The 18,673-nt window shown below is 46.3% G+C and overlaps 2 protein-coding genes across 4 annotated transcripts in view; one reads left to right on the forward strand and one right to left on the reverse strand.

The window, feature by feature from the left end:
- arhgap39 (Rho GTPase activating protein 39) overlaps positions 1 to 14,813 on the forward strand; it is an 18,118-nt gene extending 3,305 nt beyond the window's left edge. The window contains exons 2-12 of one of the 2 annotated variants that reach the window (XR_002917421.2): positions 1,447 to 1,848; positions 5,246 to 6,518; positions 7,578 to 7,742; positions 7,832 to 8,017; positions 8,297 to 8,510; positions 9,237 to 9,310; positions 9,640 to 9,839; positions 9,911 to 10,002; positions 12,270 to 12,439; positions 12,520 to 13,497; positions 13,610 to 14,813. Coding sequence is in view for 1 of the 2 variants with exons in the window: in XM_024258687.2 (XP_024114455.1) it covers positions 1,447 to 1,848; positions 5,246 to 6,518; positions 7,578 to 7,742; positions 7,832 to 8,017; positions 8,297 to 8,510; positions 9,237 to 9,310; positions 9,640 to 9,839; positions 9,911 to 10,002; positions 12,270 to 12,439; positions 12,520 to 12,714 (2,971 nt within the window). In the remaining variant the exon portion in view is untranslated. Of the gene's footprint in view, positions 1 to 1,446; positions 1,849 to 5,245; positions 6,519 to 7,577; positions 7,743 to 7,831; positions 8,018 to 8,296; positions 8,511 to 9,236; positions 9,311 to 9,639; positions 9,840 to 9,910; positions 10,003 to 12,269; positions 12,440 to 12,519 lie in introns of both variants that reach the window. The other variant, XM_024258687.2, reaches the window with a different exon arrangement.
- lrrc41 (leucine rich repeat containing 41) overlaps positions 14,112 to 18,673 on the reverse strand; it is a 9,258-nt gene continuing 4,696 nt past the window's right edge. For both annotated transcript variants that reach the window (XM_024258710.2, XM_024258712.2), the window contains exons 6-10: positions 16,700 to 16,867; positions 16,534 to 16,632; positions 16,219 to 16,347; positions 15,196 to 15,268; positions 14,112 to 15,117 (exon numbers count right to left, since the gene is read on the reverse strand). In XM_024258710.2, coding sequence (XP_024114478.1) covers positions 14,898 to 15,117; positions 15,196 to 15,268; positions 16,219 to 16,347; positions 16,534 to 16,632; positions 16,700 to 16,867 — 689 coding nt within the window. In that variant the 3' untranslated portion in view covers positions 14,112 to 14,897. The remainder of the gene's footprint in view (positions 15,118 to 15,195; positions 15,269 to 16,218; positions 16,348 to 16,533; positions 16,633 to 16,699; positions 16,868 to 18,673) is intronic.

Consider the following 18,673-nt stretch of genomic DNA (forward strand, 5'->3'; position numbering starts at 1 on the left):
GGGTCATCTGGAACAGAAACACATGAACCAATTATGGCCAATTAATCCTACTATCCTCACTTGGCTCAGCCCTCCTGTTCTGCTTCCCGTGACGAGCATTCAGCCTGACAGCCGAGGCGCCACGTCTTTCTCTGCCCCCACGCATGGCAGCGCCACTACCAGGCTTCGGGTCAGCACCCCGCTCACTCAGAGAGCTGTAGGAATGGTGGGACCTGAAGGCAGAGCGCTGAGCTAACCTCATGATCGGGCAAACATGTAAACTCACGGCGGTCGGCAGCCTGACTGCTGATGGTCTGACAGGGACTCTGCCACTCATCATCCGTCAGGACTTCAGAAGACGACGAGATGATGAAGATCTGTTTGACATCACCTCCATCCTCCTGGAGAAATAAAACAGCTAGTATTCCACATGGGTCACAGTCAAGGCCCAGGGGCCGGATCTGGCCCTCCGGGTAATTCTATCCGGCCCTCCAGATCATTTTATTTTATTGTTATTAATGGCTCAATTTTGTCTTGCACTTATTTCTAACTTGTATAATTTTGACAAAATATATTTTTATGGAGAGTAAAACATTGGAAGTTATTTAAGGTTTAAATTTATTTATTCTGGAATGTTATTCCTGCCTTTTTATTATTCATAATTATGTTAAAAAGTAATGGTTTTAAAGTTTTAAAAAATTTGTTTTAAAGTGTTCAATAATTGTTTGTCTTGTTCGGTGCGTGACCTAAGGTGTGTTTTGGATTTTGGCCCCTTGTGCGATTGAGTTTGACACCCCTGTATTACTCAGTCATTCTATTTGTCAGAATACCCATTCTTGCTCTGATACCTTTTTTTATTAACATGTTCTTGATAATACTCATGTTGAATGTTTGAAACATTTTATAAACAGATTTCAGGTAGCACGCTTTTAAATGGTGGGGGTTTGGTCATCCAGCAAGCTCACTCCTGATTGGAGAGAGATCATAATAGATGCATCTATTCATTTTAGAATGAATTTCATTTGGTTGGAGCTGGAAGTAAGACACACTCTCTCAGTCCAGTTCTTCTAATACAAATATATTTACAAAGTTTACACCACTAAATGTTGCCACACTTTGAGTTGTTAACAGAAATTTTAGCTTAATTTCTCCAGAAAATGTAGTATTTAGCTTTTTATTGATAATTTCTGTCATCATTCTGAACTTTCTGCTTTTCTTTTTCTGTTTTGTAAATAGAATAATATAATAGTTAACAGGCTTTAACATTAATAAACCACTTCCAGCTATCTCAAAATTATTCTTTAAAAGTAAAAAAAAAAAAAAAATTCCTCCTCTGGCCCTTTTATTGTTGTTCTATCAGTTTTGATTGCTCTGTTTCTTTTATTTTGAGTCAGTTTTTGTTGTTGCGTTTCTACATATTTTAGTTTATTTTTACCCCATCCTCTCTGATGCTGTTTGTTCCTGCAGGCTGGAGTGGGTGGAGATCATCGAGCCGCGCACACGGGAGCGCATGTACGCCAACCTGCTGACGGGGGAGTGCGTGTGGGACCCCCCTCAGGGAGTGTGCATCAAGCGGACCGGTGACAACCAGTGGTGGGAACTGTTTGACCCCAACACCTCCCGCTTCTACTACTACAACGCCTCCAGCCAGCGGACGGTGTGGCACCGCCCCCAGGGCTGCGACATCATCCCGCTGGCTAAGCTGCAGACTCTGAAGCAGCACACAGATGCTGGCAACCCCCGCCCCCCTGGAGGGGGCAAGACGTCTGCTGACAACAGCCCAGGGCGGAACAGCCGGGAGGGAAGCACCTCCTCTTCTGTGGACCAAGATGCCTCGGAGAAGCAGGCTAGCAGGGAGGAGGCAGACAGGTGAGTTTACCTGCTGAACACCTGAGATAAAGTTACAGTAACATCAGCTGATGCACTGCTGGGTGTTCTCTGCAGCGACCTCCCTGAAACACCTACTCCCATGAAAATTGTGTTTTTAACATGTTCTTATGACATTTATCTCATGATGGTCGACATATATGAAGAAAATTAAGCTCTAAATTGTGGTGAATCAGAATTAGATGACAAAATGCAGATGAAAAAAGCTTGTAGTTCTTGCCTTAAATCTACAATCAGCAGGCCTGAAAATCCCTGCTCTACTCTGTTCTGATGCATCCCCTTGCAGACAAAATAGATCCATGAACGTCTTTGTTTTCCTCGTCTGAGCTGGAATCTGGATTAAAGCTGTACGGCTGTTCACCATTTTTGTTGCACTAATAATGATAGGTTGGGGGTGTGAGAGGATGTAAGCTAATGGGAAAGTGTGTAAACCACACGCCTGTGGCCACTCTGTGATTACACTGAGCCGGCTGCACACCACCACACACGGATGTAAACAGAGAAAATATACTTTTTAATCCTTGGATTTGGGGGGAAAATAGCAAATCTTTCCAAGTCAGAAGTCTAAAGTCTGAGTCTAGTCACGAGTTGGAGCTTTGAAAGTCCAAGTCAAGTCTAAAGTCGTCAAATTCATGACTTGAGTCTGACTCGAGTCTGAAGTCGTGTGACTCAAGTCCCCACCTCTAGAAATAAGTGCGGGCTTACAGCCCCGCCCACAACTTAGAGGTGAGTTTCCAATGAACTCCAGCAGAACCTGTCTTAGAAAACAACACAGGTTAATTGGTTTTGCCTAAAAACAGAATAATCATAATTAAAAGACCACTGGGAATGTTGTAAAATAGATCAAAAGATGATTGGAGAGGATCTTTGAATGATCAGGGGTGGTTGAAGCAAACGTTGCTCTAAACATTGTCTTGTCAACGTCAGATCTTTTCTTCAGGTTCCCTCTGCTGGAAAAGGATTTGTCTTCTCAACATCCCAAATGCATTAACAGACTGACCAACTGTTGCCCAGCTTTTGTCACAACAGTGTCCAGTTTTGAGAAGGAAAAAGTTATAGAACCATCGGAGCTCTGAGGGGGTGGAGCTGCAGACACCTGAGGCACATTAAAGCTCATCTGACTGAATGATCTCCAACAGAGAGGGAAAAGAGCAGATGAACAAACACAACCTTACCATACACTTACCCATAACTGTAACCACTAAACTAAAGCTGCTTCATGTAGAGTAAACCCAGAAGATGTTCTCACATTCAAACATTCATGACGTTGTCAGTAACAAATGTTCTAGTCTCCACTTGAAAACGTCTGGAAAACAAGGAGGAGGGAAACAAGAGTACTAATTGATTTCATACTAACCGCACAGCCAACTCCTCTCTTGTTCTCCGTCCCTCTTGACCCCCCTCCTGTCTGCACAGCATAAAGGGATGCTGAAGGTTTCTTATTGGTGGATTGTGGCCTACACCCCACCCCTTAAAACATCCATTCAAAAGGACTGAGAACCAGAACAAACATAGTCTTTCAATGAGCTCAGAGGAGAAGTGATGAACTTAGATCCAGATAGAAGAGTCCAGCCAACTTCTGAGGGGTCTTTGGGTTTGTGGCCCCAGTCTCACTCAGAACGGTGGAGAGAATGAGTTATGTAGTTACTCTGAATTTTACCTGTTGAGGGGGTTGGCTTTCACCTGCAGTCAGCAGGAAGTCTTAGGAAACCTGACAGAAACACATGATCAGACTGGGTGCTATTGTAACTGCAAGGGACGGAGTCATAAACCTTAACAATGGCACTGTGTAAGGGGCGGAGTCCAATGGGCCAAAGAATGTTTGGCTACAGGTGTGTGACTACCTAACATTGACTATATATGAGAACTGGACCGGGCAACAGGAACTACCTGCTGGTTCCAAGAAGCCAAAATCCTGTAGGCTTTTAAAGATAAATATTAACTATTTTGACTAAGATTAACTATTCTTTCTCTTATACACTTTTGTCAACATGTACTTGATAATTCTAGTTTTCTAATGATATTATATTCTCTAGTGTGAGTTATTTAAGTAATAAACTGACCAATCAGATGTCTCAATAAAAGTAGGTGGTCCGACGTCTGAAGCGTGAATTGGCAGATTCCCTGAGCCCACTTTATAGTTGAAGGGGTGTGGCCTTCCAACAAGCTCACTCCTGACTGGCGAGAGTAGTTACCAAAGTTCTGCTGACTCAGACCGACTTGGACCAATCACTGCTTACTGAAGTCATCTGAATCCCACATGGCGGTATCCACATCTCAAAAAAAAAAGGCGACTTAATTGACTTATTTGTATTGTAGCTGGAAGTAAACAATTTTCGATGGGCGACTTCACAATCACTCAGTCCAGTTCTCTTATACAGTCAAAGCTCATTAGTCTTGGAATGAGGGCCCAAAACAGCGCCATGTCACACCTTCTCACTACAGTACTGGAGTGTAAGTAATTTAACTCGTGGACAGTTGTCTGCAGAGACAGTTTTAAGTATTCAGGCCCACTTCAGTTTGATTTGTAGCACATTTTTGTTGCTTAATGTGTTAAAATTATTCATACAGGAGGGAATAGAACTATTGACTTCTGACTGAGAGAGCCGAATAGAACCAGTTTCTTGGTCCATCCTGGTCCTCATTGCAGTGGACTTTTTTGATGTTTCACTGGAGACACTGATGGTTGGGAGACAAACTGAACTGAGACCCTCTTCAAATAAAATTGTGTTTTTTACATGTTGTTGAATTTTTCTCATAACAGAGAACATGTATTCAATAATTTAAGATTAAATCTAATTTTCTGAGTATTTCTTTTTTAAATCATGTTGGATCAGATATAAACAGGTGGTTTGAAAAAAATAAGGCTTGTGAAGTAGCAACTGCCATGGGCGGGCCAAGGTCTCTCTGCTCCGCTCCATTCTGATGCATCCACTTGCAGACAAATAGATCCATGAACATCTTTGTTTCTCTTGTCTAAGCTGGAATCTGTATCAGAACTGGCTCAAATACTTCTCGCCAATTTTTTCTGTTTTGCTATGCTGTTAGCTTGTGCTTCTGAAGTGCTATAAGCTAGCAGGAAAGAGTGTAAACAAAGGGATGATGGGAATTTGGTGGAGGCTTCCATGCAAACTGTCCCACTCACAACTCAAAAGATGAATTTCTAGTGATCTCCTGATGCTCTGCATAAAATATGTCTCAAAATAACAACACATTTAAAAAAAAAAATTGGTTTTTGGTTAAAAACGACATAATCATGATTAAAAGACCACTGGGAAGGATTTTACAATGGAAAAAAATATGTTTTGGAGTGGGACTTTAAATGTGACATCACTTTGTTCTTATCGTCTTGTGAGGTCTGGTTCTGGTCTCTTCTCAGGACGTCTCCGTTTAGGTGGAACACTGGGACGAAGGAGCGCATGCTGATCAAAGTGACGGACAGAGAGCCCAGCTTTCTGGCTCATCAGGGAAATGGTTATTCTCCCTGTGAGTCCCCAACCCCAGGTGTCCCATTCGGAGGGGGCACCGCATCTCGGACACGTCGATCCTCAGGAGGGGTCCAGTCCTCAGAGCCTGACAGCTCTCCTGTCCTCTACGCCGACCGCCGCCAGTCGCCATTTTTAAAGAGGGCGGAGCTGGCCTGCACGTCCGCTCACCGACACCCCTCAACCGACTCCCAGCCGCCTTCGCCCCGCTACGCCTTTGAGCCCCCACTGTACGAAGAGCCGCCCACAGAGTACCAGCCCCCGCCCATCTACGAGGAGCCTCCCACGGACATGCACCTTCCTGACTCTGGCTCATTCTACGGCTCTGGAAAGTCGCCTGCACGCAAGTCCTCGGCCCCCTTGTACCATTCCCCTAAGCAGAACCAGTCCCCTTACGGGCAGCTGGTTCTGACCCGGCAGAAGTGTCCCGAGAAGACTCAGAGTCTGGAGTACAGTCCTGTAGGGAAGGAGTATGTCAAGCAGCTGGTATATGTGGAGCAGTCGTCCTCCAGCCCCCGCTTTAAAACCACGGACCGCCTGCTGCGATACGGCACCACAGGAGGTTACGGCGCCTCCTACGGAGGGTCCTACACACTGCAGCACAGCCAGTCTCTAATCCGAGACCCCCGCCTACTCCTAGACTACACTGGGGAGGGAGGAGAAGGGGGCCAGAGGCTGCTGTACGAGGATTCTCTGTCCTGGACGTCAAACCAGACGCACTCTTTGTCTTCAGCTGGCACCTTCTCCCCCAGCAGCAACCGCAAACGCAAAAGCCGCAAGCCGTCCCTTCCCCAGGAGCTGGGCCGATGCGGGGAGGGGGAGCTGGCGGGCACGGCCTCAGAGGCCATGCTCACCCAGGCCCGGCTGGCCTGGGAGGCCCAGCAAGTGATGAAGCAGAGGTGCAGCTGGGACTCGGGTCACGGAGACAGCGGGACCCAGGGTGGGGGCTCCAAGGATGGCTATGAGAGCGACGGGGCGGTGCCCCTGCCACTACCAGGCCCTGTGGTCAGGGCTTTCAGCGAGGATGAGGCGCTGGCACAGAGCGATGTCCACCACTGGAAACGCAGCACCTTTGACCGGCTGGGCTTCCCGCAGGCACTGCTGGAGAAGAGCCTCTCTGTCCAGACCAGCCTGGCTTCACCAGAGCCGTATCTCCATCCCTCACAGGTGCCTGCATCTCACCTGTGTTGCTGTGATACTAAATGTTCATGTCGTCCCTGTTCCAGGAATATGACTGTGTCCAGCCAGCAAAGCCAAGTGGGCCCTATATGGTTTAAAAGTGGGCGGAAAATGTGGGCTCTGATTGGGTTTAGCCGCAGTTTCTGCAGTGGCCCCACCTGTGTTTTTCCACTTTAAATTAAGTGGGGACTCGGTGGGTTAGCTCGCTAAACTAGCCAGCTGCCCAGTGGACAGCATAGAATGCTAGCAAGCTCCGTTGTAGTGAGCTAGTAAACTCCACTGTAGCATACTAGTGAGCTCTTCTGTAGTCAGCTACCAGGGACTGCTCAAGCATGCTATCGAGCTCCACTGTAGTATGCTAGCAACCTTCCCTGAAGCGAGCTCCACTGCAGTATGCTGGTGAGGTCCACTGTAGCATGCTAGCAAGCTCCACTGTAGCAAACTAGCAAGTTCCTCTGTATTTAGCTAGTGAGCTCTGCTGTAGCATGCAAGCAAGCTACTCTGTGTTGAACTAGCAAGCTCCGGTGTAGCACCCTAGCGAGCTCTGCTGTAGAACTCTAGCGAGCTCCGCTGTAGCACGCTAGCAGGTTCCTCTGTATTGAGCTACCGAGCTCTGCTTTAGCAAGCTAGCGAGCTCTGCTGTAGCACGCTAGCTAGTTCCTCTGTATTGAGCTAGCAAGCGCTGTTGTAGAGAGCTAGCGAGCTCTGCTGTCCACCGACCTACTGATTATCCACTTAAGCCAATGTGGGCAAACACAGATGGGGTCACTACGAAAGCTTCGGAGAAACCCATATGGGGCCAGCATTTTCTGCCCATTTTAAACTGTATGGGGCCCACTTGGCCTTGCTGGCTGGGTGGTGAGCTGAGCCACTGACCAGAACCCTAACAGATCTGTTGACAGAAATGAAACAACATTGACAATGATTTTGTTTGTAGTAGAAGCCTCTGACTAAAACATCCAGCCCAGTCTGGGTTTAAACCAGACCTGGTTTCTACTTAACTTCTAGTGTCATGTTCATCTGCTCCTGTCTTTGCCCCCCTGTCAGTCTGAGGATCTTGGGGCATGTGCCCAGTTTGAAGCCAGTCGCAACGCTAGGAACATGATGCCGAGCGCCAGCTGCGGCATTTTCCCTGAGTTCAGTCTGAGGAAGCCCTCCTCCGAGACGGATATCGAGAACTGGGCGTCAAAGCACTTCAACAAACACACGCAGGTACGTTTCTGGATCACAGGGACGGGTCAACATGAAGTCTACCCAACTCCTGCCCTGCGCTGGTGTGACACCCCCGCTTGCTGTCACAGGGTCTGTTCAGAAGGAAGGTGTCCATCGCCAACATGCTGGCGTGGAGCAGTGAGCCCATCAAGAAGCCCATGATCGTTACGTCGGACCGTACCGTGAAGAAAGAGGCGGTGGAGATCTTCAAGCTCGTCCAGACCTTCATGGGGGACCGCCGCTCCAAAGCTGACCCCCTCTCTGTGGCACTGGAGGTGAGTGATGGGGTCACAGGCAGCAACAGTTTGAACCTCCAAGATCGTTCAAACATACACAGCCTTTACAGAGGAGTACGGTGGTGGGAGCATCATGCAAGAACTAACCTGTTTTGAAGGTTCAGGTGATCCTATACTTTTAGTAAAATGTAGCTTTTAATGTTCTAATTGGAGATGGTTCTGACCTGGATCTTTAAGAGTCTTAAATCATCCCCGCTCCTGATGATGAATGTTTTCTGAGCTGCAGAGGAGCTCCTTCATCGAATCCGTGTTTTCCAGGTGGTAGTCCGGGGGTGGAGCAACCAGGGTCTGCGTGATGAGCTCTACATCCAGCTGTGCCGCCAGACCACAGAGAACTTCAGGTATGACAGCCTGGAGCGCGGCTGGGAGCTGATGGCCATCTGCCTAGCCTTCTTTCCGCCAACACCGCGCTTCCACGCCTACCTGGAGGGCTACATCTGCAGACACATGGACCCGCTGAACGACACCAAAGGTGAGGCACCAGTACATGGATTGAAACTCCAACCTTTCTGAGTCCCCTTAATCCCCCTGTGTTAACCCTTCAGGCTAATTTTGTGTACATTTAAACCTTTTGATGGTTGTTTTTTTTATTTTTTTTTATTTTTTCTCATCAGAGAAGAACTTAAAGTAACTAAGATTAACGTCTACCATGGTCTGGATGAATACTTGATTCTGATTGGTTGCTGGGTGTGGATGTGCATCTAAAAAGGAAGTTCTAGTCACACAGCCCAAATGTTCAATATCACTGCGCAGGCTTCTTAAAAATAAAGTTTTCCGTCATCATCTGGACAAAAACGAATGATTAGACGTAAACTTTCTCTCTGAACTGATGTTTTATTTAACCTATCGTGACAATCAGCATATAGATTGCGCTCCACAGCCTCATATCATCAGTGCTGTGGTTCTTGTTCAGTGTTGACCAGAACTCCAGAGATGAGCTGGAGGTACATCTGATTTGTTCAGAGCAGTCCCTGAAGGCACCATCTACTTGCAGACTGCACCACCCGAAGATCATGGGATCTTTCTTGCCTACGGGTGACTTGAAGACCCCCAACAAAGGTTCATTGGTTCCAAAATCTATGTCACAACTCTATGCCGGGGATCTAACTGGTTCTGATCTAACAGGCCGGAGAGCCGTCTGAGTTTCAGGTTTCAGGTCAGTGCGGTTCTGATGACCTGCTCTGCTCTGTTGTTTCAGGAGTGGCCATCAGCGGCTATGCCAAACACTGCTACAGGAAGCTGATGAAAGCGGCTCTGACTGGAGCCAAGAAGGTAAGCGGACCTGTGTTCAAGCTGGTGTCAGAAAACCTTTAAACCAATAAATCTTCACTTCCAAGATTATCTAAATCCATGGATCTGGTTTTTCAAAAGGTTTTAGAGTATCCTATATTAGTTTAAAAGTAAAATTTAATCATTTCCCACTAAGTTTCCTTTATAAGATAAGAGGCTTCATGATTGCTTGAACATGGAGGAACAGCTACATTTTTATAGCAGCTTAAAAATGAAAGGTAACATGCTCTGGTTCAGTGAGAAGGTTGGGGCTCTGCTTCAGGAGGTTCTGAGGTGGTTCTGCTCGGCTCATGGCTTGTGTCTCTGCTCAGGGTCTTCAGAAACCCAGTCTGGAGGAGATCAGGCACGCCAGGAACGCCATTTTCAACCCCTCCATGTTTGGCTCCTCCCTGGAAGAGGTGATGGCGCTGCAGAAGGATCGGTACCCGGATCGCCAGCTGCCATGGGTGCAAACCCGCCTCTCTGAGGAGGTTCTGGGTCTGAATGGGGACCAAACAGAGGGTATCTTCAGGTGAGTAAGAACAGATTTGGAGCCGCTGGAGGGGGCCGTGGTGTCTCTAACTTTTGTCCTTTGACCTCCAGGGTTCCAGGAGACATAGACGAGGTCAACGCCCTTAAGCTGCAGGTGGACCAGTGGAAGATCCCCACCGGACTTGAGGATCCCCACATCCCAGGTAAATGTGGTTTAGTGACGAATGAGGAGCTGCATGTGTTCATTTCTATACAAGACACTTTATGGGCAGTAGTTCCCCTAAAAAGCAGCAGTTTGAACTCTGATGTCATCAGGCAGTTTGGTCCAGTTCAGTCTTTGTTTCTCTTCTAAGAGTCTCCAGTGTGAAATAAAAGAGGGCATTTATCATCAGAGTCCATAGAGAAGGATATTCTACATATCTGGAGCTTTGCTGTAGTTGCAGCAAAGCTCCTTCTCCACTGAAACTTCCTCAAAGTCTTTTCAAACTAGCCAAGAAATAGTCCCTCCGGCGGATCTTTGGCGGGACTTCCCTCTGGTGGAACGTACCTGGAATAACTCACCAGAGAGATGTTCTTCAACTTTCTCAATATGGAAGAAGAGTGGTTCTACGCTGAACTCCACCAAAGTGACTGAATTCCTCACCCTATGTCTTAAGCCACGGACACACCAGGCATGTGACGGCATGTAACTCACCAATTGTGAGTTCTTGAATGTGCGTTTAGCCCATGGTGTTCACACTGGACGAGCAGCAAGGGGCTTCCTCCACTTTTCTTTTTCTACTATTTACTAGCCCATGTCCAGCACCTACAGTTGGAATTATGGCTGGGTGACAATAGGATTACGATATATATCACGATAAAACTTTTTCTCAAAAGAAGGATGAGTCTATTTCTATACATTTTTTTTTTGAAGGATACGAAATTAACACTCGCCAGTTGTGAGCATTTCTCCTCATTGGCGAGTAAAAGTTAGAGGGTTTGTCACCACATGGCGGGTAAATATTTACATCTAATTATTTATGTTTATACCATGGTCCGGGTGAATACTCGATTCTGATTGGCTGCTGGGTGCGGATTAAAAAGTGATGATGCACACCTAAAAAAGAAGTTCCGGTCACACAGCCTAAACGTTCTGCTTCTTAAAAACACACTTTTCCATCATCATCTGGACAAAAACAAGTGGTAAGAGATGAACTTTGTCTCTGAGCTGATGCTTTATTTACTTATCATGACGGTCAGCATTTTTATCGCTGTCCTTTTGTAAGGTAAAGGAACACATATTGACAAATTAGACAACCCCCCACCCCAGAATGTTAAGTTTATTTTCAGTAGGATTTTTTTTAAATTAGTAATTATCTTACTCAAGACTCATCACTCAGCGTACTGAATGATGTATTCTAATGTCTCACCACAAGAGGGAGTTTCCCCACTTCGTGGAAGCGTCTGACAGTTCAGGGCTCTGCATTGTGCGTTAATCTCTCATAATGCACACTTCGTCGGGCATTATCTCTCACTTATTAGCTCTCATTTTGGTACATTTCTTTTGTCCTCTGCTCCTGTACCGTCTGCATGCGAGGCAGACAGACACAGGCGAGACTCAACACCCCTGCCGTCACTTCCGCTAATCATCTCTGTGTAACGTTTCGTTTCGGCTGATGAGGCAGCGGTACATTTGGAAAATTTTAACTCACTGGATTTAAAGGAGCATCAGAAACTTCAATAAAAAGTGTCAATTTGGTGACCGCGATATAGCATTAGCATGATGCTAATGCTAACTAGCAGTTCAGTGTGTCCCATATATGTAATCACAGACCGGTTTAAAGTCGGACAGTATTTTTACTGACCAGACTTATTTGAAAAACCAGTTTGATTGTGTTGCATCTGTCATGTTGAAAGTATGACAGAAAATAAATATTTAATCTAAACAGCCTGCTATTGATTACACATATCTTGTTTGAGCCACAAAGGGTTAAATATAGTTATTTGGTTTATATTGTGATATATATCGTTATTTCCTCATTTAAAAAAAAAAAAAAAACTACATCGTGATATAATATTCCAATTTGCCCAGCCCTAGTTGGAAGAGATTTGGTGCAAAATGTCAAATTTCATGAATCTTGCTCCAGGCTTTCTCTTTCACAGCTCTATTCCAAAGACTTGGTGTCATAATATTTTGGCCACAAGCTGCATGTATTCATTTCTCATTCTTGATTAATTTTCAAACTTCTGGTACTTCTGAAAATTAAAAGAGACGCCATCCATACTTTACTACCAAATCCTGAGTCCTAGATTTATCAAAGTCTATGTCTGACATTCTTGAAGTAAAATATTCTGTTCCCTCCTCAATTGTTTCCCCTAAAACTGACTTTATGGCTTAGTCTCTGATCCTCTCACGGCAGCGATCATTCTGTAGCGTCCGTGCACTAGCTGACTTTCTCCGGTGTAACGCATGTCCTCTGGGTGTCCTCAGCATCTCTGCTCAAGCTTTGGTACCGTGAGCTGGAGGAGCCGCTCATCCCACACGAGTTCTACAACGAGTGCATTCGCCACTATGACAACCCAGAGGCGGCAGTCAACGTGGTGCTGGGTCTGCCTCACATCAACAAACTGGTGCTCTGCTACCTCATCCGCTTCCTGCAGGTATCTCACCTGAGCCGGCTCTGTCCTGCTTCCCTCCTCACAGATCTCCCCTCTGCTCACCTGTGTTCTTCTCTGTTCAGGTGTTCGCCCAGTCCGCCAATGTGGCCATCACCAAGATGGACGTGAACAACCTGGCCATGGTCATGGCCCCCAACTGCCTGCGCTGCCAGTCTGACGACCCCCGGGTGATCTTTGAGAACACCCGCAAGGAGATGTCTTTCATCCGGGTGTTGATCCAGCGGCTGGACACCAGTTTCATGGACGGGATCCTATAGCCCGGATCCAACGGACCCCTTCCTGGAGGGATCGAAAACTGCCTCCACCTGTTTCCTGCCAGTTTAACTTCAACTGTTTTTGTCTTGTGTGGGTGTGGTCACCGTTAGTGTGGGCGTGGTCATCAGCCGTGTGCCTTTAGGAACTGACGCAGCGCACGCGCTCAGTTGATCAGCAGACCTCCTTTATCTCGACGATACGTTTTTTAAAGACATTCTGCCATGTGCACTCCCGCCGTGCACAGCGCCTCATGTACAGCATCATGATTGAATGAACACAGCGCATGTTTAGTCTCAGTCACGTGTGCACCCTGTGGACCCCGGAATATCCCACAGAGGAATATTCATTGATGTGCACATCTGGGATGGTGGGGGGCGAAGAAGATGTGTGTGTTGTTGTTTGAGTAAACAAACCGTAAACATGTACAGACATGGGGGTGGGGGATGAAAGCTGCCTTGGTCTCACTCTGACCCGTTTTAGTCCAAACCCACAGACTCCTCTTCTGCTGTTCCTTTTCACAAGTCAGCATTTCAGAGCTGCTGTCTGAGCGAATCAAGCACCATGTTCGACGTGGCGGTGAAGATGGAGGCAGGGCCTAGGTGGTCAGTGATGTCACAAACAGGTTAAACATTTGAGTTCCCTCACATCTTCTTGTGATCACAACCAGCATCACGGTTGAATCCATCCCAACGTTCCTGACTGAACTCAAAAGTCCAGGATCAGGCCTGCTGCGGTTCTGCTCGTCTTCGGTTCTCCATCTGATTCAGGCTCGGTCCATTTCTCATGTGAGATTCTTAAGCTTTGTCCTTTCACCACCTGTTCTGCCACACACTTGTTTTGAAAAACCAAACATTCTCATGACTTACTGTCTGTTTCAACTCCTTCCTGCCCTTTCAGATAAATGAAACATGACTCTGCTTCTCACCTTGGTGATGGCCAAGATAGACTCTGCCCCTGCAGGTGATCGAGGAAACTGCAGAAAAATTCATTCAAATGCAGAAGGTGATTTCAAGGTGCTTTTTCTAAGGAAGCTGCTCACACCACCCAGAACCAACCCTGCTGTTGACCCGTCTCAGATCAGGACTGCAATGTCCTGCTGCAGCGTCATTCCGGATCCAGACAAACCATGATACTACCTCTGCCATGCTTCAGAGTGAACGACTTCAGTCATGAAAACACTGCTGGGAACCAGATTTCCTTCAGATCTGTGGAGTTATGGTTCTGTTAGAAGCCTGAATAATAGTGAGCGTCCCCCACGTGCACAACTCCCACCTGAATATTCCACACAAATGCCAGAAGAAAATGTTTTTATTGGAATTTTTAAAACGGTAGAAAAAAAAAAAACGTTATCTCAAACGCTAAACACAGTTTAGAAAAATAAAGGTCCAGGAAGAACAGCTGTGAGTGACCAGGTTTTATTGAAAGTTCAGGTGTGCTGAAGTCTTCAGAGGACTCTGTCACATGTTCAGCATTAATGTTTTTGTTTCACAACAGAAGCAGAAAGTCTGAGCCAGATTAAGGTTAAAAGCCTCCAGCAGGGGGCAGAAAACTGTTACGGTCTCCTGAACACACTAAGATTTAAACTTCTTTTAAATCTTCAGACTTTCACACTGCTGCCAGAAGAGGGAGCAGCATGTTTGTGTGAACTCACTCCTCGCTCAGTTTCACTTCTGCTCCTCTGAAGGTCGGGTTCAGGTTTCCTCTGCAGATCACCTGCTGGACCGTCTACACTGCAGGGCTCACACCTGTTCACTTCCTTCCTATGTTCTCATGTCTTCACGTCGCTGCAGAAGGAGGAGCCTCAGCGGCCGGACCGTTGTGAGTCTGAGTCTCATGTCCGTGCACGCTCTCATGTGTGCGCTAATGTCTGTGTTCCCGTGTCATCCGAAGGTTGTGGAGCAGACAGTGAAGCTGGCAGCTCCTTCACAGCTTCAAGCTAAACTAACAAAACCGTAAAGGATTCCAAGTCCTGCCTATGATGGAAGCACGTTTCAGCTTTAGGTCAGTTTCAGCTCATTTCTGGTTGTTTCTGTACTGGACCGTGCTGAGAGAACCATCCTCAGGTGAGGAGAGACTGCTTTAATAAAAGATTCAAACATCAGACTCGCATGGGCTCGTTGATTTTCAGTCAGATGATGAGATCAGATAAAGATTACCCAGACCTCATTTCCAGTTCTCCCTTTGCTCACATGTTGCTCACATGATCCGCCATCATAAGCCTGGGGCTCCAGCCTTCTTCCTGCAGGAGTGTGAGTGGGCGGAGCTTTAGTGTAGCTGCTTCCCAGGTGTCACGGTCAAAGTGTACTGGGTTTCTCCTGAGATCCAGGATAAGTCCAGGGGGAGAATGAAATGCCTCGAGTCGGTCTGCAAACTCCATCAAATCAGCAGCCTGGATAAAGTTGAAGCTAAAGACAAACGTGTTTCAGGAGGCTGCTGCACTCCAGGAGCTGGGGTGGGGGTGATGGAGGAAAAAGTTCACTCACCTGATGTCAAGTCGCTTCAGAGAGCTTGGCCTGGGTCCGGAAAACAGTTCTGCCAGGGCGTGCACCGATCCAGCTGTGGACAGAAAGTGATGTCAACTTTTCCTGCACTGAGCCATTCAGACACCTGAGACCTCTAGGTTTGCTAGAAGCTGAAACTTAGTCAAGAGGCTGAAACAAGAGGGTAAAAATCAAACCCAGCTACTGAAACGAAAACGAGAAATTGAGACTAAACCATCAGGCCAAAAATGAGTGAAGAGACTAAAACTGATTCAAGATCCTGAAACAGAATCAATGTCAAAGACTAAGATCTACAAAGACAGCGTAGCTCTCTCTGATGTTCTCTGTTCTTCTCCAGTAACATCTCCAGAGCAAATGTATCTGTGGTTCTCTTTCTCTACAAGAAACGAAACAGTAGTTCAAAAATGTTAACTTCTGACCTCTAGCTTCCACTAATGTTGTTCACCTTTTGGCACATCCCGTCAGGGGTCGCCACAACAAATCAGTCTTTGCATCGATTCTCACAGATGGTTCAGCTGCCCCCCCCCCAAGTACAATGTCATTTGTGACACAACCCTGTATTGTATCCGGGTGCGGGACAGGCACAGGGAGACCCAGATTTGGACCCCCTTGAGGCTACAAAGTTATGCAGTAGTGTGAAGGGTCTTGCCTAAGGACTCGCACTGGATTCAGCTCTATGTGACCCCTGGAAAGCAAACCCAGGTTTCCTGGGTGCCAACTGAGCCATCCAGCCTAGCAAGTCTAGGGCACTAGCTAGTCTAACTTCCAATAATCTTTCCCATAACTCAGTGCATCACTTATTCCTCTGCATATCCCCCTTCTCTTTAAAAATGGGCATCACAACACTACTCATCATCCTCTCATTCTCCAAGATCGTGTTAAAGAGTTCAGTCAGAAGCTCTTCTGTCACCCCTCCTAAACTCTTCCTTTTAGGATCAGCTGTCACTCCTCAACCTCAAGGTGTTGAAACCAAACAGAAAACCTGAAACTGAATTGTCAGCTTACCTAGCCGGTTCCGAGTCAGTCTGAGCGTGTGCAGTGACGGCAGTGTCTTCAGAGTGTCCACCAGCATCTGAAGACTATAGTCTTTGTCTTTGCTTCTCTCCAAAAGTCTGCAGTCGATTAGGTCGAGCTCTGACAGAAAGGATACCAGATGAGAGTTTGAACCTTCCGCTCCATCACAGTGCTGCTCAGAGGTTCAGTAAAATTAAAAGCTGCTTTGGGAATAAAAGACTCAAGAATCAATAAATCTCTTAAGATGTGGAGACTGGACACAGACTGGACCTGGATGGGGTCGTTTTTGCTCAGCAATGGCTTTACCCTCCAGGCTGCAGCTCCTCAGCAGCTTCAGGACTTCAGGCAGACAGTCGAACAACTTCAGATCCTTCAGGTGGAGCTTCCTCAGGCGGCGGTTACACTCTGAAAGATCAGCAGGATCACAGCCAGAACAACCAGTCTGTGTTCGCCACACCAGCTGAAAACCTACCTGTCAAGGTGGAGAGCAGCTGGTCCAGACGGAGGGGAGGGGGCAGCCTGATCCCAGCCACACTCAATGAGGTGAGGTGTGGCGAACGCCTAAGCACCGACATCAAAACACTTAGGTCTGAGCTCAGCTCGCTCACCTGGACCGTCAGCTCCTCCAGAGGAAGCTCCGCTAGAGACAGGTGAGACAAGGGTCACCTGAAGCCTCAATGTCAGCTGGAGACTAGGACTGTCACTAACGATTATACCAATAATCTAATCATCACTGATTGTTTTTTCCGATTAGTTGACTAATCGGGTCATGCGCAAAGTGGATGTAAAGCACACATCTTAACCATCATTAGCTTTAAACAAACTAAAAATAAAGACCATTAAGATGATAGTTTATTTAACTTTTAATGAATTATGCAGCCTCTGTCCTTCATTACTTTCTGGTATTAAAACAAGATTAAATCTAATGAGGTTGGCATCTGAAAAAATAAACTATTTTTCACAAAATATAACTAGAAAAATTGCATTACCAGCAAAAATTCTAGATTGAAAGCTTTTTTGCTGGAAGCATTTCCATGGTTTTAAGCCTTTCAGAGTGAACTATATCTGTATATAAGATCATGTATTAGTTTTGGATCAGTAAAAACCAAATTATTTATGAAATATTAGTTATATTTTACTGTCCATTCCTACTATAAAGAACCTCAAAGTGTTACTTTGATATGTTCATTCATTTAAGAGTCGTCCTCTAAAAACCGGCGTCATCTGCAGCAGCCCCTCCCATACCCACCGAAATGAGCGGGTGGAAACGTGCCGACATAGCATAGACTTTAAAAATAACGGACTGAGCGAGCACTGAGGTCCCCCATTGGAAATACATTACTTCCTCTCCTCTCGAAAGTAGGCCGCCGCTTTCACCGTCAATTCCTGAAACGGATACCGCCATTCGCAACCCATCTTCAGCGATTGGTCTGAGTCATAGCTGAGTCATGGAATCTACAGGAAGTACTGTCGCCAATCTGGAGTGAGTTTATTGCAACCGTCTGCCTCTTTCCACGCCTCGACCACGAGACCGGGGGATGTAAACAGCTTCTACTTTAATCACGCCGGCCCGAACCGACGACGCTGAAGTTGGCTTCCGATTTTTTCGAACAGGACCTGTTTTTAGGTGGTCTGAGTTCGAAAAATACAGTGGAACGCTCTCGCTGTGAATCGGAAGCCAACTTCAGCGTCTGCGGCTCAGGAGAATTGTACAAGTCATTGTTGAAGCCATTGAGGGAGAACCATTCCAACATTTGATCCTGTCAGCGGTCCTTTGGGATTTACTTACATTTATTTCTTTTTGTCGAGATAAAAGGAGCATTTGGGTGACGCCGTGCCCGCCGTCCTCTCGTGCCCGGGCCGCAGCGTTACTTCACATGCACTGCCACGTTACAGTCTGATCAGATGCACGTGAGAAGTGCGTTCAGCGGTATTTAAAATAAATAACCATCCTAACAAGTGAACAGCTGGATCTTTTTTCTGTTTGAAAATACGACCAGGTCCTTTCCAGTTTGTCTCGCGCTCCTCTGACGGCTGCGTCTAATTCAGGCTGAAGCTGGAAAAGTGAAGAAGATGAAACTTTGGTTGATGATTTTATGCGCATATACGCAACTTAGAATTTATAAGCTACAACCAAAACAGTGAAAAAAAGAAAAACGAACGTTAAACAAACAAAGTTTGTAGCAGAGGAAGAATGATTATTCTGACATATAAAATGACTGAGAAATAACTGTCTGTTTCTCAACGTAAGTCAATGGGACTTTGGCCTTTTTGAAACCCAGTGGTACTTCCTATATGGAACACGGAAGTAGTGCTCTGTCCAGTTATTTTATATACAGTCTATGCGACATAGGCATGATGCCAACCGCTCCCTCCAGGAAGATTCTGTGCTGCAAGCTCCGCCCCCAGACTAACACAACACAACACAACACTCAATTTCTCCATA

Source organism: Oryzias melastigma, linkage group LG4 (assembly GCF_002922805.2).
Source record: "Oryzias melastigma strain HK-1 linkage group LG4, ASM292280v2, whole genome shotgun sequence".
NCBI lineage: Eukaryota > Metazoa > Chordata > Actinopteri > Beloniformes > Adrianichthyidae > Oryzias > Oryzias melastigma.